The 25856-nt window shown below is 39.3% G+C and overlaps 1 protein-coding gene and 1 long non-coding RNA gene across 11 annotated transcripts in view; one reads left to right on the plus strand and one right to left on the minus strand.

Moving 5' to 3' along the window:
• Positions 1 to 25856, plus strand: part of LOC114117957 (zinc finger protein 160-like) — a 188376-nt gene that overhangs the window by 34262 nt on the left and 128258 nt on the right. For 2 of the 10 annotated variants that reach the window (XM_060398873.1, XM_060398872.1), the window contains exon 6: positions 428 to 3939. The exons of the other annotated variants lie outside the window; for them this stretch is intronic. In XM_060398873.1, coding sequence (XP_060254856.1) covers positions 428 to 1941 — 1514 coding nt within the window. In that variant the 3' untranslated portion in view covers positions 1942 to 3939. Of the gene's footprint in view, positions 1 to 427; positions 3940 to 25856 lie in introns of those variants that run through there. 10 annotated transcript variants of the gene reach the window in all.
• LOC132657785 (uncharacterized) overlaps positions 2763 to 25856 on the minus strand; it is a 45778-nt gene continuing 22684 nt past the window's right edge. Inside the window, exon 2 of the long non-coding RNA XR_009596426.1 lies at positions 2763 to 6731. This is a non-coding gene — a long non-coding RNA (uncharacterized LOC132657785). The remainder of the gene's footprint in view (positions 6732 to 25856) is intronic.

The raw sequence follows: 25856 nt of genomic DNA on the forward strand, positions 1-25856 counted from the left end.
TTGGTTATGGATTATTTACTGTTACAATATATAATTTATTCTTTAGAATTTAGTTATGTACAGTAAGTTTGCAGAATACAATGATAGTGTAATATTTTTCTTTTCAATTTGAGACAACTGTTGATTGATACATTCCTAAGGGTCCTGGTAGAAAAACACTCTGTTTTTGAGAGTTGGCATAAGATTGTCCAATATGAGTGTTTGTCACATGGTTTTTAAAACTAGGCTACCCTAATGGTGAGTTTATGTTGATGCTTTCTTAAGTTAAGAATTCTATTCCTTTAGTGTTTCTAAACACTTACAGTCATCATTGTGGTGTTTCATAACTTGATGTAAGTATTACTTTTGGTGTAATATATATTCAACATGAAACATTTATTTTTGAATTATTGAGAGCAGGATACCTATGATTGTTTTTATCTTGTAGATATCTCTCCTACACATGTGATCAAGCTTTTACAACCCAAAGCGAACAGTGATAAACGAGAAACATTCCAAACATTGATGCTGGGAAGACCTGAAAGCTGTGAAATCAAACATGTTCATCTTTGGGATAGTCAAGAAAATATGTGTGACTTTGAGTGTCAGGGGAGAGATGACAAAACAAATTATAAAGGCACACCTGTAAGCCTTAATGGAAATGTGCCTGATGGAAGAGATTCGCATGATAGAAAGGATGCAGGCATCAAGCCCTTTGGAAAGAGGTTTGGATTTAACTTTCAGTATAAACTGCAGATATTTCAAACTGGCGGAATAATTTCTGAATATAATGAAGTTAAGAGTTCTGTCAGCAACAGTTTCTCATTTTCACCAGTTCTAAGAATTCCTCCTGTCCAAACCAGTGTTTCTAATATATATGGGAATAAGTTTATGAATCCTTCAGGAATAACACAAGAACTCAAAGCACACAGGGAAAAACCTAAATGTGATGAGTGTGGCAAGGCCTTTACCCACAGCTCAGACCTCAGGAGACATAAGAAAATTCATACAGGAAAGAAATTATTTAAATGTGATATATGTGACAAAGTCTTCAGCCAAAATTCAAACCTTGCTCGTCATCAGAGGGTTCATACTGGAGATAAACGTTACAAATGTGATGAGTGTGGCAAGGCCTTTCGTGTAAAGTCAAGCCTTTTAAGCCATCAGACAGTTCATACTGGAGAGAAACCTTACAAATGTGATGAGTGTGGCAAGGCCTTTCGTCTAAAGTCAACTCTTTTAAGTCATCAGACAGTTCATACTGGAGAGAAACCTTACAAATGTGATGAGTGTGGCACGACCTTTCGTGTAAAGTCAACCCTTTCAAGTCATCAGACAGTTCATACTGGTGAGAAACCTTACAAATGTGATGAGTGTGGCAAGGCCTTTCGTGTAAAGTCAACCCTTTTAAGTCATCAGACAGTTCATACTGGTGAGAAACGTTACAAATGTGATGAGTGTGGCAAGGCCTTTCGACTAAAGTCAACCCGTTTAACTCATCAGACAGTTCATACTGGAGAGAAACCTTACAAATGTGATGAGTGTAGCATGGCCTTTCGTCTAAAGTCAAGCCTTTTAAGTCATCAGACAGTTCATACTGGAGAGAAACCTTACAAATGTGATGAGTGTGGCAAGGCCTTTTGTGTAAAGTCAACCCTTTTAAGGCATCAGACAGTTCATACTGGAGAGAAACCTTACAAATGTGATGAGTGTGGCATGGCCTTTCGTCTAAAGTCAAGCCTTTTAAGTCATCAGACAGTTCACACTGGAGAGAAACCTTACAAATGCGATGAGTGTGGCAAGGCCTTTCGTCTAAAGGGAACCCTTTTAAGGCATCAGACAATTCATACTGGAGAGAAACCTTACAAATGTGATGAGTGTGGCAAGGCCTTTCGTCTAAAGTCAAGCCTTTTAAGTCATCAGACAATTCATACTGGAGAGAAACCTTACAAATGTGGGTAATCTGGCAAGGCCTTTACTCAGAGCTCACACCTCAAGAGACAAGAAAATTCATTCAGGAAATAAATTATTTAAATGTGATATATGTGACAAAGTCTTCGGCCAAAATTCAACCCTTTTAAGTCATCAGACGGTTCATAACAGGAGAGAAACCTTACATATGTGATGAGTGTGGCAAGGCCTGTCGTCTAAAGTCAAACCTTTTAAGTCATCAGACAGTTCATACTGGAGAGAAACCTTACAAATGTGATGAGTATTGCAAGGCCTTTCATGTAAAGGCAATCCTTTTAAGGCATCAGACTGTTCATACTGGAGAGACACCTTGTGATGAGTGTGGCAAGGCCTTTACTGAGGACTCATACCTCAGGAGACATAAGAAAATTCATACTGGAAAGAAATTATTTGAATGTGATATATGGGACCAAGCCTTCGGCCGAAATTCAAAGCTTGGTCGTCATCAGATGGTTCATACTGGAGAGAAACCTTACAAATGTGATGAGTGTGGCAAGGCCTTTCGTCTAAAGCCAATCCTTTTAAGGCATCAGACAGTTCATACAGGTGAGAAACCTTACAAATGTGATAAGTGTGGCAAGGCCTTTCGTGAAAAGTCAACCCTTTCAAGTCATCAGACGTTTCATACTGGAGAGAAACCTTACAAATGTGATGAGTGTGGCAAGGCCTTTCGTCTAAAGTTAACCCTTTTAAAGCATCAGACAGTTCATACTGGAGAGAAACCTTACAAATATGATGAATATGGCGAGACCTTTCATGTAAAGTCAACCCTTTTAAGGCATCAGACAGTTCATACTGGTGAGAAACCTTACAAATATGTTGAGTGTGGAAAAATCTTTGGTCAAAAACCACATCTTCAACTTCACTGGAGAATTCATAATGGAGAGAGACCTTTCAGATGTAATGAGTGTGGCAAGTTCTTCAGTCAAAATTCACTCCTTAAAAAACATTGGAGAATACATATAGAGAAACCTTTCAAATGTTTCAAGTGTGGAAAATCCTTTACTGAGGTCTCAGCACTCACTAAACAACAGAAAATGCATACATGAGAGAAACTCATGTGAATGTGGTGTATGGTAGAAGTCTTCAAAATTCAAAGTTCAAAATTCACACCCTACTGTTGCTCAGAGAATTCATCCTACTGAGAAACCATACAAATATCATGAGTGTGGCAACATCTTAGGCTTCATAAGAAAATTCATACTAGATAGAAGCCAGATATATAAGTATTTATTAGTCAGGTCTTTAGAACATGAATTCATTCTAGAAAGATTCCTCACCAATTTCACAAATTAAAAAAAAAAAAAAAGGAACCCTATCCTCACATCTCACCAGTAGTATCAGACTATTTATCCTGGAGAAAACACACAGCAATGTAATGTGTGTGGCAAGGATCTTACCCAAAAGTCACCAGATAGGAACATAGTGGAGCCATACTTCCCAGACTCAGTGGTTGTGGCAAATCCTTTACCTTTTTCACTATATGTATTCTCTGATGACTTTAGTTCAGGTATGCAGCAACTGCTGCTGCTGCTGCTGCTGCTGCTGCTGCTGCTGCTGCTGCTGCTGCTGCTGCTGCTGCTACGTCACTTCAGTCATATCTGACTCTGTGTGACCCCATAGATGGCAGCCCACCAGGCTCTCTCATCCCTGGGATTCTCCAGGCAAGAACACTGGAGTGGGTTGCCATTTCCTTCTCCAATGCATGAAAGTGAAAAGTGAAAGTGAAGTCGCTCAGTCGTGTCCAACCCCTCAGCAACCCTATGGACTGCAGCCTTCCAGGCTCTGGCATCCATGGGATTTTCGAGGCAAGAGTACTGGAGTGGGTGCCTTTGCTGCAGTAAGTCCATATTTGAAGAGAAGCTATAGAGATCTTTTCGTGTAAAAGAAACCTGAATTCTACCTCAGCAAAGATGATTCTTTGGGAGAGTAATCCACCATCTTTTTGGTCTCCTGGCTTTCTGAATAAAGTCACTATTCCTTGCTCAACAGGTAGTCTCTCAGTTTATTGGCCTGTTGTGTGGTGAGCTCTAAGAGCTTGGCTTTGGTAATACATTGATCAGATGCATCTGTTACATGGGTTTCACAATGGTCTCTGGGAAGGAATCAATGAGATGAAGGGACTGGCTTCATTAAATACAATTCATTCACATCCATATTCCCTGGAAAAACACACAGCCTGAATTACAAAATTCAATAGTGAGTGTGAATTAGCAACAGGGAGGGGAGAAAACAATGTAAAACTAGGACATGACTCATCATGGTCAGTAGGATCACGAAGCCCTTCCGTACATAGTCCAGCCTGTTATAAAACATAATGTTCTACCAACTGACCTTGAACAGAGTAGGGAGATGTTAAAAGGCCTGGGCTTTTCGTAGGGAGGAGAGGGACAGTTACCAGGGACTGATGGTGTGCTAGGAACAATGCATAGGAATAGGGTCATGTTCTCCATTGGATAGAAATAACTGTTGTATGTGTGATTAAAGAAGAGTTACTCTTACTTGTGGAAATTGAAGACAGAGCTGTCATGGTCTTTGTAGACCGGGACCTGAGGAATGGAGTCCACGAGAAGGAAGCATAGGACCCAAGTCTCGAGTGAAACAAGGGTGCTTTATTTGCAAAAACGCATGGTTATATATCTTTATACAAGGCGGCTTTAGGCAGTAAAAACATTGGGGAAAAACAAAGTGAAGCAAATAACAATCTTGAAAGGGCCAGAAAGCATTCCATACCCTGAGGAAGAGGGGCATAACTGAATAGATTACCTTCAAGTAAAAGGCCACTGAAGGGAGTCACTGAAGGGAATCCAAGCAGATGCTCTTTCTCATGACCTCAGTCCTGAGAACTGCGTGCAGCTCTGCTCATTCCTGTTTTCCAGAACTGATAAAGAATAGAGTCCTTGAGAATCAGCACACAAAAGAAGAAAATATCATGTTGGATCCTTTAAAGGTGAATGTCCCCTGACATTTCCCCCTTTTTTACTTTTTCATAGTTGGGGATAACTGTAGATACTTTTGTGAAAAAGGCCCTGAGCAAGTGAGTTTAAGGAAGCATTATTATGCATATCTTGCAAATGAAATTTGATTTTTTCCCAATTGTAAGCACTATGGTTGAACCAAAGAGAAGTGATACAAAATTGAGTAGAATTCCAATCACAATTTAATACTTGTTTTTGTAAATCTATTAATTGGTCTCCAACCCATTGGATGGCTGTTTTTTAATTCTTGAATTTTATCTTGAACTTTTTCATCTTTTTGAACCTGAGTAACCCATATAGTATGAGTACCTTTAGTCCAATTATGAATAAAGTTTTGTGTTTGAATTGAAGTTTGTAAAGCAGTGTCTGTGATAGTGGCAGTGGTGCAAATGGCTATTAACCCCCACATGCCAAGAATCAAGCATCTAATTAATCGCTTAGATCGTCAGAGTAATTTAGTGAGTAACTGGGAGGTAAGTCTTGCCATGGGATCCTCTTTCCAGGGTCATTGGAGATCTACCGGCAACCACAGTCTACGTCGAGATCGAAGCATCAAAAAGGATTTTTTTTTAAAAGAGAAATAGAGGAATTAAGACAAGTATACAATTTGCAATCTATACAAGTCACAGAACGTAAAGTCTTATTAAATTGTAAGTTTCCTGTGGCGATAAAAAAAGGAAGGGGAACGCAAGCTTGTATAAAATATGAATGATCATAATGGAAGGAATAGTTACTATGACTATGACTGGTCCCTGTGAAATATCCTGTCCAAGTTCCAAGTTTTTCAGTATTTGTAGCAAGTTTCCAGATGTCCCATTGCTCAGGCCCAATTTGTTTATTGAGGACCATTTGACGACAAGGAGATGCCATTCCACCATCAAGCCAGCCAAGGAGTCCTTTGTAATGGAAGTGTTCCATGGAATTGTTGGTAATCTTCCATGTTACTTGAGTAACATAATCACACACAGGACTGTTAATATCATCTGAGCAGTTCAATAACCACATACCATAGGGTCCCCTGTCAACAATGGAGTAATTGGCCACAAACATGAATTTCCATGATTTAGCTTGACATCTATATCAACAAACAGGAGTATATTTAAAATCCTTATAAGTAAACCCCTTACATTTGAACTTTTGTCCTTGTCCTAGAGTTTTGGTAGTATTGGCATGGTTCTCATAAAAGGACAGGGCAGTAAACAGTCTAAACAATGTGTAGAAGTTCTTTTTTGGAGGCAGGATGAAAGCCCACATTTGTCGACTAACATTAATACATAATTCTGCTGGGCCCATGCATAAAGGAAGGATTTTATAGCCTAGAGAAATGTTAATCAATCTTCCTTCTTCCTCAGGATGAGAGGGCCCCTCCAAGCTCCAAGGAGGAGGCATATGTACTGAGTCATTAGTGGATACAACCGGTCCTCTATCTGTCCATTCTACAACCTGCAATAAAAGGGAGTTAGGTATATAAGCCCAATAAGTGTGATTAATCAAGTCAGCCTGAGCGAGGGAAGCAAAAGCAAGAATAGTGACAAAAATATTTTTAGGATTCCGAGGCATTCCCTGTTGAGAAACCAGAGTTTCAGCTTGATTAGTAAGGGTTTTTATTTGTCCCCAAGTGGGGAAATCATAAGGTCAATGACCTCGAGTGTGGCGTTTCTTGGAAATTTTTCAAGTCGCCATGGCTTCTACTGGAAACTCCTCCTCCTGGGGGTTTCACCGTTTCTTCTCTATCTTGAATGCTGGTGGCTCCCTTGGGACGGATCTTCTGAAGAGGGAGCCAACTGATTTCGTTGGGTCCATCTGGAGAAATACAAGCATACCCCTTTCCCTGTAATATTAATTTTACAGATTTCCATTGTTTAGTCAACCAGTCTTGATACCAAATGGGCAGAGGAAGGGAGGTATCCTTCAATGCCTCAAAATGTTTTTCTGCTTTGTCAAAATATCCCCTTGTGACAAGCTTAAAAATTTTAAACAAATAAAGCTGTATTAACAATAGTTATAGGATTAAAGAATATATTGCAATATTAAATATAATAAATATTAATTGCAATATTAAAGAATATATTCCAATATATATTGGAATCTGTTGGGGTCCTTTAATGGACTGGAACTTGGCAGTCCGGAGTCGAAGAAAGTGAAAGAAAGAGAAAGACAGACACGGGGACCCAAGCTCTGATGGAGAAAAGGTGCTTTAATGATCTTTCTGTGAGTATATATAGGCTGTTGTACAAGAAATTTCTTTCGATAATGATAAAGATCAGAAAACCAAACGTACAGCAGCCATTACCAAGGGAACAAGGGATTAATAATGGTCACAAGGCCAGGAGACAATCCATATCTCAAGAAAGAGGATCGAGACTAAGCAGTTTTGTCGTAAGGAGAATGTTTACTGAAGGCATTTCAAGCCTGTCTCATCCTATGACCTCAGTCCTGGGAGTGGTGTGCTGTTCCACTGGTTTCTGACAACAGAAACTGATAAGGAACAGAGGATTTATGAGGAACAGCACGTTGGAATCCTCCTGTTAAACATTCCCTGACAATTCCCCCTTATTTATAATATTTGTAAAAAGGGTTCTGACCATTGGAGTTTGTTTAGTTCTAACAATTTTGCATGAAGGCAACAGTGAATGACAAATATAATTGTCAAGACAATCACCAAAATTACAGTTCCAGACCCAGTGCTGTGAGTAATGCTTTGAAACCATCCGCGTGGGTCTAAACCAGATAATTGATCAGCTGGTTGTTCAGCTAAAGTTTGCAAATTAGTGGAAGAGGGCAGATTTTTAGAAAAGGTTTCAAAGATTTCTTTTTGTAATAATTGTACATTCAGAAAGGCATTGTCATGTATGTTTTGTAAATGAAATTTGATTTGTTCCCAGTTGTAGGTACTATGATTGAGTTGAACAAGTATAACACAAAATTGAGTAGAATTCCAATCACAGTTTAGCATCACCTGTTTTTGTACATCTATTAATTGATCTCCAACCCATTTGATGACTGTTTTTAGTTCCTGTATTTCATCTTGAATATCCTCATCTATCTGAGCCTGAGTGGCCCACATAGTATGAGCATCTTTAGTCCAATTTTGGATAAAATTATGTGTTTGAATTGCAGTTTGTAAAGCAATGCCAGTAACGGCAGCAGTGGTGCAAATAGCTATTAATCCCCAAATGCCAAGAATCAGCCATCCAATGAATCATCTCGATCACTGGAGCAGTTTAGTAAGTAACTGGGAAGCAAGTCCAGCCGTGGGGCCTTCTTCCCAGGGCCGCTGGAGATTTATTGGTAACCTCAGACTATGTCGAGATTGAAGAATCAAAAGGGATTCATTTCTTAAGGAAACAGAAGAGTTAAGGCAAGTATATAATTTGCAATTTATACAAGTTACAGAACATGAAGTCTTATTGAATTGTAAACTTCCTATAGCTAGAACAGAAGGAAGGGGAACACAAGCTTGTGTGATATATGATTGATTATAATGAAAGAAATAGTTTCTGTGACTACGATTAGTCCCTGTGAAATGTCCAGTCCAAGTCCTAAGTTCTTCGGTGCTCGCAGCAAGTTTCCAGGTGTCCCATTGTTAAGGCCCAATCTGATTATCCAGGACTATTCCAGGATGAGGTGGGTGCCATTCCACCGTCAAGCCACCCAAGAAGTCCTTTGTCATGGTAATGTTCCATTATAGTGTTACTAACCTTCTATGCTACTTGAGTAGCATAATCACACATAGTGCTGTTAATATCGTCTGAGCAGTTAGATAACCACATACCATGGGGTCCCCAATCGACAATTGTATGATTAGCCACAAACTAATTTTCCTGATTTGGCCTGACACTTGTCCCAATGAATCGGAGTATATTAAAGTTCTTATTAGTAAACCCTTTGCATAGTGTTCTTTGTTCTTTCCCTAACTCTTTCCCTAAAGTTTCAGTAGTATAAACATGGTTCACGGACAAAGGGCAGTAAATAATCTAAAGAACATCCGAAAGTCCTCTTTTGGAGGTAGGGCAAAAGCCCAAGTTTGTCTGCTAACATTTATGCATAATTTTGCTGGGCCCATACACAAAGGAAGGACTTCATAACCTAGAGAGAGATTAGTTTCCCTTCTTCAGGGTGTGAGGGCCCTTTAAGGCTCCAGGGAGAAGGCATATGTATGGAGTCATTGGTTAATACGATTGGTCCTTTCTCTGTCCATTCTACAACCTGAAGTAAAGGGGGGGGTTGGGTATGTAAGCCCAGGGTGATTGATGAGTTCAGCTTGAGTTGGGGGGAGGCGCCAGCAAGGAGAGCAAGCAGGGCAACAAAAATATTTTCAGGACTCCGAGGCATTCTCTATTGAGAAACTGGATTTTCAGCTTGATTAGTTAGGGTTTTTATTTGTTCCCCAAGACGGGAGATCATAAGGTTGATGCCGCCGAGGGGGGTGATTTTGGAGATATTTAGAGCCACCATGGCCTATATTGGCATTTCTTCCTCCTGGGGTTTTTGTTGTCTCATTCTATGTTGAAGGCTGGGGCCCCCTTGGGTCGGATCTTCCAAAGAGGAAGCCATGTGAGTTCATTGGATCCATCTGGGGAAATACAAGCATACCCCTCTTTCTATAAGATTAATTTCCCAGATTTCCATTGTTTATTCAACCTGTCTTGGTACCAAATGGGCAGAGGAAGAGAAGAGTCCTTCAGTTCCTCGAAATGTTTTTCTGCTTGTGTCAAGATATCTCCTTGCAGTCAATTTAAAACAAAGCCATATTAACAATAGTTATAGGCTTAAAGAATATATTGTGTTGGAATCTAGTAAAGTCTGCTCTGGATAAGGAAGATAAAAGTGTTCCTGTGTATTCTCCCGTATTTAATTTTTTATTTGTAGTTTCAGTGTATAATGTGTTTGTTTAACTGTGTCTTGTGTTTGTGGATTATAAGGTATGTCTGTAATCTGTTTAATAGAGAATGAATGTAAAAGTTGTTTGAAATGCTTAGAAATACAGGCAGGGTCATTGTCTGTTTTTTATAGAATTAGGTGTTCTCATTATTGCAAAGTAAGCTAACAGGTGGGTTATAACGTGTAGTTTCATCTCGGAGAGGTGTGGCCCATGTAAAAGAAGAATTTGTATTGGTCAAGACATGTAAGAAGGAAGAGGAAGAAAGTTCAGAGCAATGAGTTACATCTATTTGCCATAAAATTCTCTTTCATTTGTCAGAAACCTTTTTTATATGTTTGTATTCATCATTATGGCAAATAAAATATATATTTATTAATAGTCTAAAATCTATTTATTTTTTCTGTAAGAAAAACTTCTTGTAAGACGAAGTTAGTGTTCAGTAATTAATGTTCTAAAGTCTTACTTTATTTGGAAATGACCTAGCTATTTAATATACTTTTATCTATTTGTTTAGTACAATTTTATGAATTTAAGTTAACCCAATCCTAAGAGATTATTTTAGGTAGACATTTTGAAAATATAATTATTTTTATTAGAGTTTATCTAAAAGTTTTCATCTCATTTGTATATTTATATATATATATAAAGTTACCTTTTTGTTGACAAACTTAGTTTACCTTAAGTCTAGGCACAATAAAAGTATTATATAATGATGATTTAAGACATGTCTTAATTAGATTAGCAAACAATTATATTTAAATAAACATTTAATATGAATATTTTTCAGTTCACATGAACTTGAATTTAAATAGAGCTCAGTAACTTCATATTATTTAAAAACAAAGACATACATTGAGACATTTGAGACGTAGGTAATTTTAGATAGATATAGTTTTCCACTTGACATTTAACATACCTTTCTGATATATATATATTTCTTTTTTCTTTTCCTGAGTTCCACCAATTTGTTTATGGCTGGAGTCCCAGATAGAGTGGGCTGTGTATCCCAAGGACATGATAAGAGTTAACTTTAGGTTTTTTCTTAGGCCTGTTTTTGTTTCCCAGGCAGATTTCGAGCTCCAAAAAGTATTTTAACAAGTTAACCTTTTCCTAACTGCACATGTAAGAAGAACCAGTTTTGCAATTTCAAAAACGATTTTATTTTAATCAGTTTTTCTCAAGTCTAAAGAATGAATATCATGGCCATTTAGTGTCAAAAATATCACTTCTCCTTTTTGTAGTTACAGTATATTATTAATGATATATGCATGAGGGAATTGCTGTCACATTGGATGTAAAGCCTTGGCTACAAAATTTTGACAAATAGGACTGTTAAGTATATGTTGAGGTAACACAGTCTATTGAAATCTTTTATGAGGCCCGATGTGATTAGGAAAAGGGAGAGAGAAAGTGAATCTCTCTCAGTCTAAAGGGTGTAAAGATATATTTAAAAAGCAATTTTGTAAATCAGTGATAATAATGTGCCAATTTTGAGGAACAGTAGTAGGGGATGGGATCCCTGGTTGTTGTGCACCCATGGGATTCATACATGCATTAACTTTTCTAAGGTCTGTTGCTGCTGCTGTTAAGTCGCATCAGTCGTGTCCAACTCTGTGCGACCCCATAGACGGAAGCCCACTAGGCTCCTCTGTCCCTGGGGTTCTCCAGGCAAGACCACTGGAGTAGGTTGCCATTTCCTTCTCCAAAGCATGAAAGTGAAAAGTGGAAGTGAACTTGCTCAGTCATGTCTGACTCTTAGCGACCCCATGGACTATAGGCTATGAGGCTCCTCCGTCCATGGGATTTCCCAGGCAAGAGTACTGGAGTGGGGTGCTATTGCCTTCTCCGAAGGTCTGTTAAGAGATGTCACTTGTTAGATTTCTTTTTATAACAAAAATAGGAGAGTTCCAAGGAGAGTAAGATTCCTCAATTATGTTTTAATTCTAATTGTGTGTCTATAAGTTCTTTAGTAGCCTGTAATTTTTCTTTCATGAGGGGCCATTGTTCTGTGCAAATAGGCTCATCATTCTTCCAAGTTATTTTAATCATTGCTTTGTTTGTTAAATGAGCAGTGGCCCCTAGGAAAAATGTAGAATGTATATCTGAGTTTGCCATTGCATAAGGAAGTGCCTTCCTATTAGATTAAGGGGTGCATCTATCACATAAGGTCTTAATGTTGCAGGCTGGCATTTTGGTCCTTCATATCGGTAGATTTGAATATTTTGATAAATTTCTTGTACTTTGGTTTGAGAAATTTCTGCAATTTGGCAAGAGATTTTTTGTATAGGCCAGGTTTTGGGCCATAATTGTATGGAAATAATACTAATATCAAATCCAGTGTCGAGGAGACCAGAAAATCTTGAAGCATTAATTTGGATATTTATATCTGGTCGGGCATATTGAGATACTGATGATGTCCATAAGGATTGTTTTTGATCTGCCGAATCTGCTTGTCTGAACGTTATTAGAGGAGTTAATAGAAATGTAAGGCAAAATAAGTGCTTGAGCAATTTTGTCCCCCTTTTGAATTGGCATAGAATCTGAGATGACATCATAATTTGAATCTCTCCTTTATAATCTGAATCAATTACTCCAGGGTGAACACTAATTCCTTTAGAAGTCAAACTAGATTGGCCAAGTAAAAGACCAGAAGTTTGTGGGGGCAGGGGTCCAAAAAGTCCGATAGATACTCTAGAAGGGACTGCTTGAGGGTAAAGGAAAAAATCATTTAGGGCTGGTATATTGATGGCAACACTGCCGGATGTTGAGGGTTTGAGGGAAAAGATAGAAGTTGCCCCTGATTTTTGTTGTAGGGGACCTGGGTGGGGGGGTCCCCTGTTTGGAGTTTCCTGGAATAGGTTTTCCTTCAATATCAAATTTAGATTTACAGTCTTGGGCCCAATGCATTCCTCTATGGCAGCGAGGGCAGATTCTTCGAAGTTTTTATTAGCCTTCTTAGGGCAGTCCCTTTCTAAATGGTTTTTATCTCCACATGTAAAGTATCCTTCATTTCCCTTTCTAGAAGGCAGCAGCCATTGTCTTAGCTAGCATTTGCATCTTTTGAGTTTCTCATTCTAGATTGTGACAAGCCTTCAAATAATCAATAATAGTCCCAGTCTCACGAATTGGAACGATAGCTCTTTGACATTCCTGATTTGCATTCTCATAAGCAAGTAATTTCTCTAGCTGTTTTTTTTGTTTTGTTTTGTTTCGTTTTGTTTTGTTTTTTGGCTGCTTCTCCGATTACAGTACGGGAAATAGCAGTTTCTAATCGAGCTAAAAAACCAGCATAACATTGATTAGGTCCTTGTAATGTTTTAGTGTAGCTACCTGTAGGCTCTCTTTGAGGAGTAATTCGACCCCAAGCTTCAAGGACCACTGTTTTCCATTGTTCATGCAATAAGTGAGGGCATTGTATTTGAGCTTCTATGGTATCAAATTGTCTGGCGCCAGGTAACATTTCAAAAGTAATTTGGTTTGGGGGAGTGCCAGCTCGAGCATTCTTGTTAGCATGATCTCTGGCTATATCATGAAACCACATTGTCCATTGAAGATAGTCTCCTGGTTTAAGGAGAGCTTTTATTAAAGTTTGCCAATAATAGGAAATAAAATTTCCAATAGAAGATGCCACAACATTTAGAAGCTCTTTAGTAACAGGAGAATGTGGACCATACGTAGTTACAGCCTTTTTCATTTGTTGCATGTAAAAAAATATTAATACCATAATATTGAGGTATTATGTGCTCTTGAGCGTTAGGATTTCTTAAAACTGGAAAGATGGAGAAACCATTGGCGTCAGAAACTTGTCATAGCAAAGCCTGTAATTCAGAGCCTCTGTCACGGAGGAGAGTGAGTAAGTGCTGATTTTTTGCAAATATGAGTCTGTGCCAAGGACTTTTTGTTCAGAAGAGCATGAAAGGTCATTGCTGAACCATGCAACGATCCATCCAGTAAAAGTATCCACCCAAACTTGTAAGCAAGAATACCCATTAGCTTTTGGCATATGAGTAAAATCAATTTCCCAGTCCTCTCCAGGATACTTTCCACTTCGTTGTAATCCAGATTTTGCTAGCTTTTCAGTATTTGGGTTATTTTTCTCACAAACCTCACACCTTTTGATAATGTTCTTTAAAGTTTTCATTACATTTTTACCTTCAAACAAATGAGATGCCATTTGGTAAGTGCTCTCTGCACCGAAATGAAAACTCTGCTGTAAACCCGTAGGCATTTTCAGGAACTATTAATCGTCCATCCTCGGACTGTAACTATCCTTTATCCGTAATCTTAGTTCCTCTTATAGCTTTCTAATTCTTCCTCAGTATATTGTGGTTTTTCCGGTTCTACAGGACCTGTCAAGATCAAGGGTGTCTGTAGTGAAAGGGTTTCTTAAAGTGCAGCTTTTCTGGCTTGACGGTCAGCCAGCTGGTTACCTTCAGTTGCTTTACTCCCATCCCTGCTGTGCCCTTTGCAATGCATAGCAGCTACTTCTTTAGGACAATATATAGCAGTTAAAAGTCTCAATCTCTCTGAAATGGTTAATAGGTTCTCCTGTTGCTGTTTTTAACTTTCTTTCCATATTGCAGCATGAGCATGTAAAGTCAAATAAGCATACTTAGAATCCATTAAGATATTTACTCGCTGCCCTTTGTGTAACTCTAGAGCTCGGGTCAGAGCCACAAGCTCTGCTAAGTGAGCACTGGTTCCCTAGGGGAGAGATTTTGCTTCTAAAACCTGTTCAGCAGTCACCAAGGTGTAACCTGCTTCATGCTTTCCATCCCGAACAAAGGAACTGCCATCTGTAAATATGTCCATGTCAGGATTGTCTAATGGGGTATCCATTAGATCCTCCCAAGCTGCACAGTTTAAAGTTAGAAATTGGGAACAATTGTGAACACGTGTTACATTTTCCTTCTCAGGAAGGAAAGTGGCAGGATTTAAATGTCCACAGACTTTAAGCTTAGTTACTGGTCCTTCTAACAACAATGACTGATATTTAAGAAGCCTACTGTCTGTCATCCAAATATTAACCTTAGAATTTAAGATCCCACTCATATCATGAGAAATCAGTACCGTAAGATTTCGTCAACTAATTATTTTTAAAGCTTCAGGTGCTAATAAAGCTGCTGTCCCAATTACTCTTAGGCAGTGGGGCCACCCACGTGAAGTTACATCCAATTCTCTACTTAGATAAGCAACAAGTTGCTGGTGAGGCCCTCAGGGATGTGGCAAAACTCCCAAGGCCACACCTTTTCTTTCAGTGACAAACAAATTAAATTCTGACCCTGTGGGCAAGCTCAAAGTAGGAGCTTGCAGGAGGGCAGTCTGAAGAACCTTTAAAAAACAACTTAGGAGAGTCGTCAGAATCATTAGGTTCTAACCAAGGAGAGACTTCTGGAATTGTGCCTGCTGGCAGAGGAGGAGCATTAGAAGCATCCGGGCAGGGCTAGTAGGAACATTTTGAAATATTTTATGTTGTTCTACTTGGGCCTTTTGGGAAGTTTTATCATCTTCTTGATATTCATGCAATAAATGTTCTTTCTGTTGTTGAGTATTGAGAGGGCTAGAATTTACCTTGAAATGGCAGAATTACAGCTTTAATGAGAGCCCATAGGGGTCAGCAATCAACTGGAATATTTTTTCCCTGCCTGGTGACTCGTTCAACATTTTCTTTGACCCGGTGCCAAATTTCTAAATCAAAACGACCTTTACTAGGGAACCAAGGATTTCATTTAACCACTGTTTGAAAGCAAGCTTCTATTCATTGGCATGAAACCAAAAGTCCCTGAGCTTTAAACAGATGGTAAAATAAAGTAGAGAAAAGATGGGGCTTTCCAGCCGTTCGACCCATGTCTTAGTACTTACCGACCTGAATAGGTCCCAACCTCAATAGGTCCTGAGTCCCTCTATCGGAAATGCCACATATACCAGAGTCCCTGTTCGTACGCCACTTTGGGACCTTTAATGGAACGGAACCTGGCAGTCTGGAGTCGATGATAAGAAAGTGGAAGAGAGAAAAAGAGAAAGAGAAAGAAAGACATGGAGACCCAAGCTCTGGTGGTGCAAAGGTGCTTTAATATTTCTGTGAGTATATATAGACTGTTGTACAAGAAATTTCTTTTGATAATGATAAAGATCAGAAAACCAAACGTACAGCAACCGTTACCAAGAGAACAAGGGATTAATAAAGGTCACAAGGTCAGAAGACAATCCCTATGTATCTTAAGAAAGAGGATCCAGAGTAAGCAGTTTTGTCATAAGGAGAATGTTTACTGAAAGAGATTCAAGCCTCTCTTATCTTATGACCTCAGTCCTGGGAGCTGTGTGCTGTTCCAGTGGTTTCTGACAACAGAAACTAATAAGGAACAGAGGATTTATGATAAACAGCACATAGGAGTCCTCCTGTTAAACATTCCCTGACAGGAATCTAGTAAAGTCTGCTCTGGATAAGTGTCAGGGGACGTTCAACTTTAAGGGATCCAATATGTTACATTTTCTTCCTTTGTGTAAGTTCAAGGACTTTGTTTCCTGTCAGCGAAATAGAGGCTTATCTCCAAACGGTGGGTGAACATAATCCCTGGTTCCCTGATGAAGGCAGTTTCAATTTAGAAATTTGGAACCAGATTAAAGAGAATCTTAAACGAGCCTCAAGATGGGGAAAAACTATTCCAATAGATTTCTGGACCTATGGGCTCTTATTAAAGCTGTGATTCTGCCACTTCAAGGTAATTCTAGCCCTTCCCCTCCCCAATATTCAACAATAGATGGAACACTTGTTACATGAATATGAATTAGATGATGAAACTTTACAAAAGGCTCAATTAGAACAACGTAAAATATTTCAGAGTTTTCCCACCAGCCCTGCCCCAAGTGCTCTTCTTCCTCCTCTTGAAACGGACACAAAACCGAAAGGCCCCTCAATTCAAGAACAAGATGACCCTGGCGATAATTCTTCTGAGGCTCTTTTTGACACTAAGGCTGACAATACTTTTCTTGATGACAATGATAAGCCTTTGGCACGCACTTGTATTTATGAGAAAATACTATCCACTCATTCTCCTTCATGACGAAGGCTTTCTGAGTTACTGGCTTTGCAGTCTCGAACCTCTGAAGGCCGATGGTTTCTCTGCTTTTCCTATTATTGAGAAGCTGAGCACCAAAGAATTCATGATTTTGAACTGTGGTGTTGGAGAAGACTCTTGAGAGTCCCTTGGACTGCAAGGAGATCCAACCAGTCCATTCTGAAGGAGATCAGCCCTGGGATTTCTTTGGAAGGAATGATGCTAAAGCTGAAACTCCAGTACTTTGGCCACCTCATGGGAAGAGTTGACTCATTTGAAAAGACTCTGATGCTGGGAGCGATTGGGAGCAGAAGAAGAAGGGGACGACAGAGGATGAGATGGTTGGATGGCAACACTGACTTGATGGACGTGAGTCTGAGTGAACTCCGGGAGGTGGTGATGGACAGGGAGGTCTGGCATGCTGCGATTCATGGGGTCGCAAAGAGTCGGACATGACTGAGTGACTGAACTGAACTGAACGCCCAAGGGCAAATAATACCTCAATAGGAAGGCATTGTTTTTCTCACATGCAACAAACGAAAAAAGCTGTAACTATGTATGGCCCTCATTCACCTTTTACTAAGGAACTTTTAAACGCTATGGCATCTTCTACTGGAAATTTTGTAACTTATGATTGGCAACTTTTGATAAGGGCTCATCCTAAACCAGGAGAATATCTTCAGTGGACTATGTGGCTTCAGGGTGTGGCCCAAGATGGTGCCAATTCTACTGCTCGAGCTGGTACTCCCCAAACCAAATTACTTTTGAAATGTTAACCAGTACAGGGCAATGTGATGCTATAGAAGCTCAAATACAAAGTCTTCCTTGGTGGAAAACAATCTTGACTGTAATAAATGTAGTCATCTGGTTCTTGCTGGTTGCTTTTATATCTGTAACTATATAATGAACTTTGTATCTAAGTGGCTTAGGCATTTAAGTTACAAGTGATTGTTCATGCTCCTGCCGTTTCTGCTGCCTCCTCTAGCTATAACTCAGGGCCACTGGATCAGAGACCCTCCATATGAGGATAAGGACAATATGTTACCTCAACAATTTAGGGTCTACACCCCTTCCCAGCAGGAAGAAGTTACAGAACGACTTCACCTCTTTCCCTGCCAACACTATTCTCCTAAAAGCAGAAGGAAATGAAAGAGTTAATGCTTAGGCAGGCAGTCCAAGGCCCTGTAAGGAGGAGACAAACATTCTCACTCATGCTTTCCTTAAGTCTTGTGCAGCAACATATCTTGCCAGAGAACTGACCTTTCTCTAGGTCCAGAACTAATGATTACACAGCCGAATGTCTTACTCATGGAAATGCTTTTCTTAGGCTCTATGGTAATGATTATAATTGTAACAAATCTTGCCTGGGAACCTATATCTCAAGACTTGTACCCCTGCTTACACAGCAACAGTATATCTTGCATAGAGACATTGTCTGGAACCTGTTGTCCCTGGCTAATCTTGTACCAAAGTTATCTCAGGATGTATGTCTTGGGAAAGGGCCTAATAGACCTCTTACATAGTTGAGATATTCTTTTTAATCTGTTCTCAGCAGCTAGTTGAGAAGTATATAAGGTCCCACTTAAACTAATGAGGTGGATACTCTTTCTTCCCCCACAAACCTTCTGCCTTTTACTTGGCCAATCTAGTTTGACTTATAAAGGAATTACTGTTCACCCTGGAATAATTGATTCAGATGATAAGGGAGAAATTAAAATTATGATGTCATCTCAGATACTATGGCAGTTCAAAAAGGGGGTCAAAATTGCCCAACTACTCCTTTTACCGGACTAAGGTCCGTTTAGTCAGTTCAGTTCAGTCGCTCAGTCGCGTCTGACACTTTGCGACCCATGAAGCGCAGCATGCCAGGCCTCCCTGTCCATCACCAACTCCCGGAGTTCACTCAAACTCACGTCCATCAAGCCCGTGATGCCATCCAGCTATCTCATCCTGGGTCGTCCCCTTCTCCTCCTGCCTCCAATCCCTCCCAGCATCAGAGTCTTTTCCAATGAGTTAACTCTTCTAATGAGGTGTCCAAAATACTGGAGCTTTAGCTTTAGCTTCATTCTTTCCAAAGAAATCCCAGGGTTGATCTCCTTCAGAATGGACTGGTTGGATCTCCTTGCAGTCCAAGGGACTCTCAAGAGTCTTCTCCAACACCACAGTTCAAAAGCATCAATTCTTCGGCTCTCAGCCTTCTTCACAGTCCAAATCTCACATCCATACATGACCACTGGAGAAACCATAGCCTTGACTGGACGGACCTTAGTCAGCAAAGTAATGTCTCTGCTTTTGAATATGCTATCGAGGTTGGTCATAACTTTTCTTCCAAGGAGTAAGCGTCTTTTAATTTCATGGCTACAGTCACCTTCTGCAGTGATTTCGGAACCTCCAAAAATAAAGTCTGACACTGTTTCCACTGTTTCCCATCTATTTCCCATGAAGTGATTGGACCAGATGCCATGATCTTCGTTTTCTGAATGTTGCGCTTTAAGCCAACATTATCACTCTCCACTTTCACTTTCATCAAGAGGCTTTTTAGCTCCTCTTCACTTTCTGCCATAAGGGTGGTGTCATCTGCATATCTGAGGTTATTGATATTTCTCTTGGCAATCTTGATTCCAGCTTGTGCTTCTTCCAGCTCAGCGTTTCTCATGATGTACTCTGCATAGAAGTTAAATAAGCAGGGTGACAATATACAGCCTTGACGTATTCCTTTTCCTCTTTGGAACCAGTTTGTTGTTCCATGTCCAGTTCTAACTGTTGCTTCCTGACCCGCATACAGATTTCTCAACAGGCAGGTTAAGTCGTCTGGTATTCTCCTCTCTTTCAGAATTCTCCACAGTTTATTGTGATCCACATAGAAAGGCTTTGGCATAATCAATAAAGCAGAAATAGATGTTTTTCTGGAACTCTCTTGCTTTTTCCATGATCCAGCGGATGTTGGCAATTTGATCTCTGGTTCCTCTCCCTTTTCTAAAACCAGCTTGAACATCAGGAAGTTCATGGTTCACGTATTGCTGAAGTCTGGCTTGGAGAATTTTGAGCATTATTTTACTAGCATGTGAGATGAGTGCAATTGTGCGGTAGTTTGAGCATTCTTTGGCATTGCCTTTCTTTGGAATTGGAATGAAAACTGACCTTTTCCAGTCCTATGGCCACTGCTGAGTTTTCCAAACTTGCTGGAATATTGAGTGCAGCACTTTCACAGCATCATCTTTCAGGATTTGAAACAGCTCCACTGGAATTCCATCACCTCCACTAGCTTTGTTCGTAGTGATGCTTTCTAAGGCCCACTTGACTTCACATTCCAAGATGTCTGGCTCTAGATGAGTGATCACATCATCATGATTATCTGGGTCATGAAGATCTTTTTTGTACAGTTCTTCCGTGTATTCTTGCCACCTCTTTTCAATATCTTCTGCTTCTGTTAGGTCCAGACCATTTCTGTCCTTTATCAAGCCCATCTTTGCATGAAATGTTCCTTGGTATCTCTCATTTTCTTGAAGAGATCTCTAGTCTTTCCCATTCTGTTCTTTTCCTCTATTTCTTTGCATTGATCACTGAAGAAGGCTTTCCCATCTCTTCTTGCTATTGTCTGGAACTCTGCATTCAGATGCTTATATCTTTGCTTTTCTCCTTTGCTTTTCACCTCTCTTCTTTTCACAGCTATTTGTAAGGCCTCCCCAGACAGCCATTTTGCTTTTTTGCATTTCTTTTCCATGGGGATGGTCTTGATCCCTGTCTCCTGTACAATGTCACGAACCTCATTCCATAGTTCATCAGGCACTCTATCTATCAGATCTAGGCCCTTAAATCTATTTCTCACTTCCACTGTATAATCATAAGGGATTTGATTTAGGTCATACTGAATGATCTAGTGGTTTTCCCACTTTCTTCAATTTAAGTCTGAATTTGGTAATGAGGAGTTCATGATCTGAGCCACAGTCAGCTCCTGGTCTTGTTTTTGTTGACTGTATAGAGCTGTGAAGAAGGCTGAGCGCCGAAGAATTGATGCTTTTCAACTGTGGTGTTGGAGAGACTCTTGAGAGTCCCTTGGACTCAAAGGAGATCCAACCAGTCCCTTCTGAATGAGATCAGGCCTGGGATTTCTTTGGAAGGAATGATGCTAAAGCTGAAACTCCAATACCAATACCTTATGCCAAGAGTTGACTCACTGGAAAAGACTCTGATGCTGCGAGGGATTGGGGGCAGGAGGAGAAGGGAACGACAGAGGATGAGATGGCTGGATGGCATCACTGACTCGATGGACGTGAGTCTGAGTGAACTCTGGGAGTTGGTGATGGACAGGGAGGCCTGGCATGCTGCGATTCATGCCGTCACAAAGAGTTGGACACGACTGAGCGACTGATCTGAACTGAACTGAATACAAAATAATTGCAAAAACAATTTCTTACTCGTATTAAACTTAATTTACCTCTCAAGTTGTTTATACTCCCTTCTCTCCATTCCCCCACGGGACTTCTTGCCCAACAAGAATACCCGATAGAATGGATCTATACCCATTTTAGAGGGACAAGGTCACTTACGCCCTATATTGATTTAATCAGTCTAATAATTATTAATGGGAGAAATAGAATTAAGACTTAATTGGCTCCGATCCTCATAACATCGTAATTAATAAATCTCAATTTGAGAATGCACTGCAAATGTCTACCAATTTCCAAGTAGCCTTTCTGGAATATTTTAAAGATATTTCATTTCATTTTCCTTCTAACAAACTATGGAATTTCTTCAAAAATACTGAATTTATTATCTCTTGCATTGTCACATTACAACCTATACCTCGAGATAATGTTTTCTATATAGATGGAACTAAAAACACCAAAGCCTCATTCAGGTCTGTCAAATAATTCAAAGTCTTTTATACTAAGTTTCATTCTGCTCAACAAAACGAAGTATATACTCTTATTCAAGTTTTTCACCTACATCCTTACCCTATTAATATAGTTCTGACCCTTTATATTCATTTTTATATTAGAAAATATAGAAACCTCTATTATAAATTCCAATCAACCTATTATTCAACGAGTTTTTCTCGAACTACAGTCTCATGTTAGGGACTGCACTTCCCCCGTTTATATTACCCATATTCAAACACATTCCTGCCTTCCTGGCCCTATGACTCATGGTAATGAACAAGCTGATAAACTTGTTTCTTTTGCTACTCCCGAGGAGCAACATGCTCTATTGTACAATAATGCTGGCTCCTTAAACCAAATTTAGAAAATCCTATAGCGCCATGCTAAAGAAATCATTAATAATTGCTCTACTAGTAGACCCCTACATCTTCAACCCATTGCACAGGGTGTTGTTAATAATGAATTATGGCAAATGGATGTAACTCATTGCCCTGGACTTTCTCCATCTTCTTTCCTACATGCCTGTATTGACACAGATTCTTTTATATGGGCCACCCCTCTTCGAGGTGAGGCTACATTGCACGTTATAACCCACCCATTAGCTTGTTTTGCAATAATGGAAACTCCCAACTCTATAAAAACAGACAACGACCGTGCCTATACTTCTAGGCAATTCAAACAATTTTTACAGTCTTTTTCTATTCAACATATGACAGGCATTCCTTACAATCCACAAGCACATGGCATAGGTGAATGAGCACATCAAACACTGAAACTACAAATAAAAAAAATTTAAAACGGGGAATACACAGGAATATTTCTATCTTCCTTATCCAGAGCAAATTTTACTAGATCTCAACACTATATACTCTGTAATTCTATAATTATTGTTAATACAGCTTTATTCGTTTTAAATTTTTTAAACTTACCGCAAGGAGATATCTTGACACAAGCAGAAAAACAATTCGAGGAATTAAAGGCTACCTCTCTTTCTCTGCCCATTTCATATCAAGATGGGCTAACTAAGGAATGGAAATCTGGGAAATTAATCTTACAGGGAAAGGGGTATTCTTGTATTTCTCCAGATGGATCCAACGAACTAAATCGGCTTCCTCATTGGAAGATCCGCCCCAGGGGAGCTTCCAGTGTTCAAAATAAAGACGAAAAACAAAACCCCAGGAGGAAAATATTCCAATACAGGTCATGGCAACTCTAAAAATCTTCAAGAAGCACTACCGTCGATGTCATTGACCTCATGATCTCCCTACTTGGGGACAAATAAAATCCCTTACTAATCAAGCTGAAAATCTGGTTTCTCAATAGGGAATGCCTCGGAATCCAGAAAAGATTTTTTTTCTATGCTTGCTTTGCTTGCTTTTGCTTCCCCTGCTCAAGCTGAATTAATTAATCATACTTACTGGGCCTATATACCCAACCCCCCTTTACTGCAGGTTGTAGAATTGACAGATAAAGGCCGATTGTATCCGCCAATGACCCAGTACATATGCCTCCTCCTTGGAGCTTGGAGGGGCCCTTTCATCCTGAGGAAGAAGAGAGACTAATTAATATATCTCTAGGGTATGAAGTCCTTCCTCTCTGCATGGATCCAGCAGAATTATGCATTAACATTAGCTGACAAACATGGACTTTCGTTCTGCCTCCAAAGAAGAACTTTCAGACATTGCTTGGACTCTTTACTCCCCTTTCTTTCTATGAGAACCATGTCGACACTACGGAAACTCTAAGAAAAGGACAAAAATCATTATGCAAAGGGTTTATATATAGAACTTTAAATATATTCCTGTATATATATATATATATATACATGCATATACAGATATCAAGCTAAATCAGGGAAATTAATGTTTGTGGCCAATTACACCATTGTTGATTGGGGATCCCATGGTATGTGGTTGTCTAACTGTTCAGATGATATTAATTAATCACAATGTGATTATGCTACTCAAGTAGCATAGAAGGTTACTAATACTATGATGGAACATTACCATGACAAATTACTTCTTGGCTGGCTTGATGGTGAAATGGCACCCCTTCACCCTCGAATCATCCTCAATAAACAGATTGGGCCTGAACGATGAGACATCTGGAAACTTGCGGCAAGCACCAAAGAACTTGGAAATTGGAATGGATATTTCATGGGGACCAGCTGTAGTCATAGTAACTATTCCTTTCGTTATAATCATTCATATTTCATACAAGCTTGTGTTCCCCTTCCTTTTGTTATAGCTGTAGGGAACTTGCAGTTTAATAATACTTTATGTTCTGTGACTTGTATAGATTGCAAATTGTATACTTATCTTAATTCCTAGGTTTCTTTGAAAAACGAATCCCTTTTGATTCTTCAATCTCAACATACTCTATGGTTGCCAGTAGATCTCCAAAGACCCTGGGAAGAGGGTCCCATGGCAGGACTTGCCCCCTGGATACTTACTAAAGTACTTCGATCTAGACGATTTATTGGATGGTTAATTCTTGGCATTTAGGGATTCACTGCCATTTGCACTACTGCCACTGTCGCAGGCATTGCTTTACAAGCCTCAATTCAAACACACAACTTTATTCAAAAGTGGAGCAAAGATGCTCATTCTGTGTGGACCACTCAGGCTCAGATAAATGAGGAAGTTCAAGCTGAAATACAGGAAATAAAAAGAGCCATCCAATGAGTCGGAGATCAAGTAATAGATTTACAAAAAACAAGTTATACTAAAATATGACTGGAATTCGACTCAATTTTGTATTACCCCTGTTCGGTTCAACTATAGTGCCTACTATTGGGAACAAATCAAATTTCTTTTGCAAGACATACATGATAATGCTTCCTTAAATGTACAGTTATTACAAAAGGAAATCTTTGAAACCTTCTCTAAGAGTCTACCTTCTTCCAACAATTTGAAAACCTTAGCAGAACAGCTAGCTGATCAATTATCTGGGCTAGATCCTTGAGGATGGTTTCAAAGAATTATATGTAGTATTGGATCTGGAGCTATAATGCTGATAATTATCCTGGTGATTATATTTGTAGTATACCGATGCTTTCAACTAAAATTGTTCAAACTAAACAAACTCAATTGGTCAGGGCCTTTTTCTACAGTCACCCCCAGTTATGAAAAAATAAAAGGAGAAATCTCAGGGACGTTCAACTTTAAGGGATGCAATATGTTGCATTTTCTTCCATTGTGTGCCATTTCTCAAGATTCTCTGTTCCTTATCAGTTCCTGGAAAACAGGAATGAGCAGAGCTGCACACAGTTCTCAGGACTGAGATCATAAGAAAGAGCACCTGCTTCAGTTCCCTTCAGTGGCCTTTTACTTATAGGAGTATCCATTTTCTTGCAACTGATGGAGTCTCATTCTTAATGGCTGAGTAATCATTTTTATTGAAGATATATAAGCATGCGTTTCTGAAAATAAAGTACCCTTGTTTCACTTGAGACTTGGGTCCCCCGCATCCTTCTTTTGCCTTCTTTTCATCGACTCTAGTCCCCAGGGCCCAGTCTGTAAAGACTATAACATATAAGGAAGATAGAAGTGTTCCTGTGTATTCCCCCTTTTAACTTTCTTTATATGTAGTTTCAATGTGTGATGTGCTCATTCTACTATGCACTATGCTTGTGGATTATAAGGAATAACTGTAATATGTTTAATAGAAAATGATTGTAAAAATTGTTTGAATGGCCTAGAAATATAGGTAGGGCCATTGTCTGCTTTTATAGAACTAGGTGTTCCCATTATTGTAAAGCAAGTTAATAGGTGGGTTATCACATGTGTAGCTTCACCTCGGGGAGGTGTGTCCCATATAAAAGAAGAATTTGTATCGATTGGGATATGTAAGAAGGAAGAGGGAGAAAGTTCAGGGCAATGAGTTACATACATTTGCCATAGTTCATTGGGTTGTAATCTGCGAGGATTGATACTTTGTGCAAAGGGTCGAAGATGTAGGGGCCTGCAAGTAGAGATATTATTAATGATTTCTTTAGCATGTCGGTATGGAATTTTCCAAATTTGATGTAATGAGCCAGCATTATTGTATAATAGAGCATGATGCTCTTCATGAGTAACAAAAGAGACAAGTTTATCAGCTT

This window comes from Ovis aries, chromosome 14, assembly GCF_016772045.2.
Source record: "Ovis aries strain OAR_USU_Benz2616 breed Rambouillet chromosome 14, ARS-UI_Ramb_v3.0, whole genome shotgun sequence".
NCBI classification, from domain to species: Eukaryota; Metazoa; Chordata; class Mammalia; order Artiodactyla; family Bovidae; genus Ovis; species Ovis aries.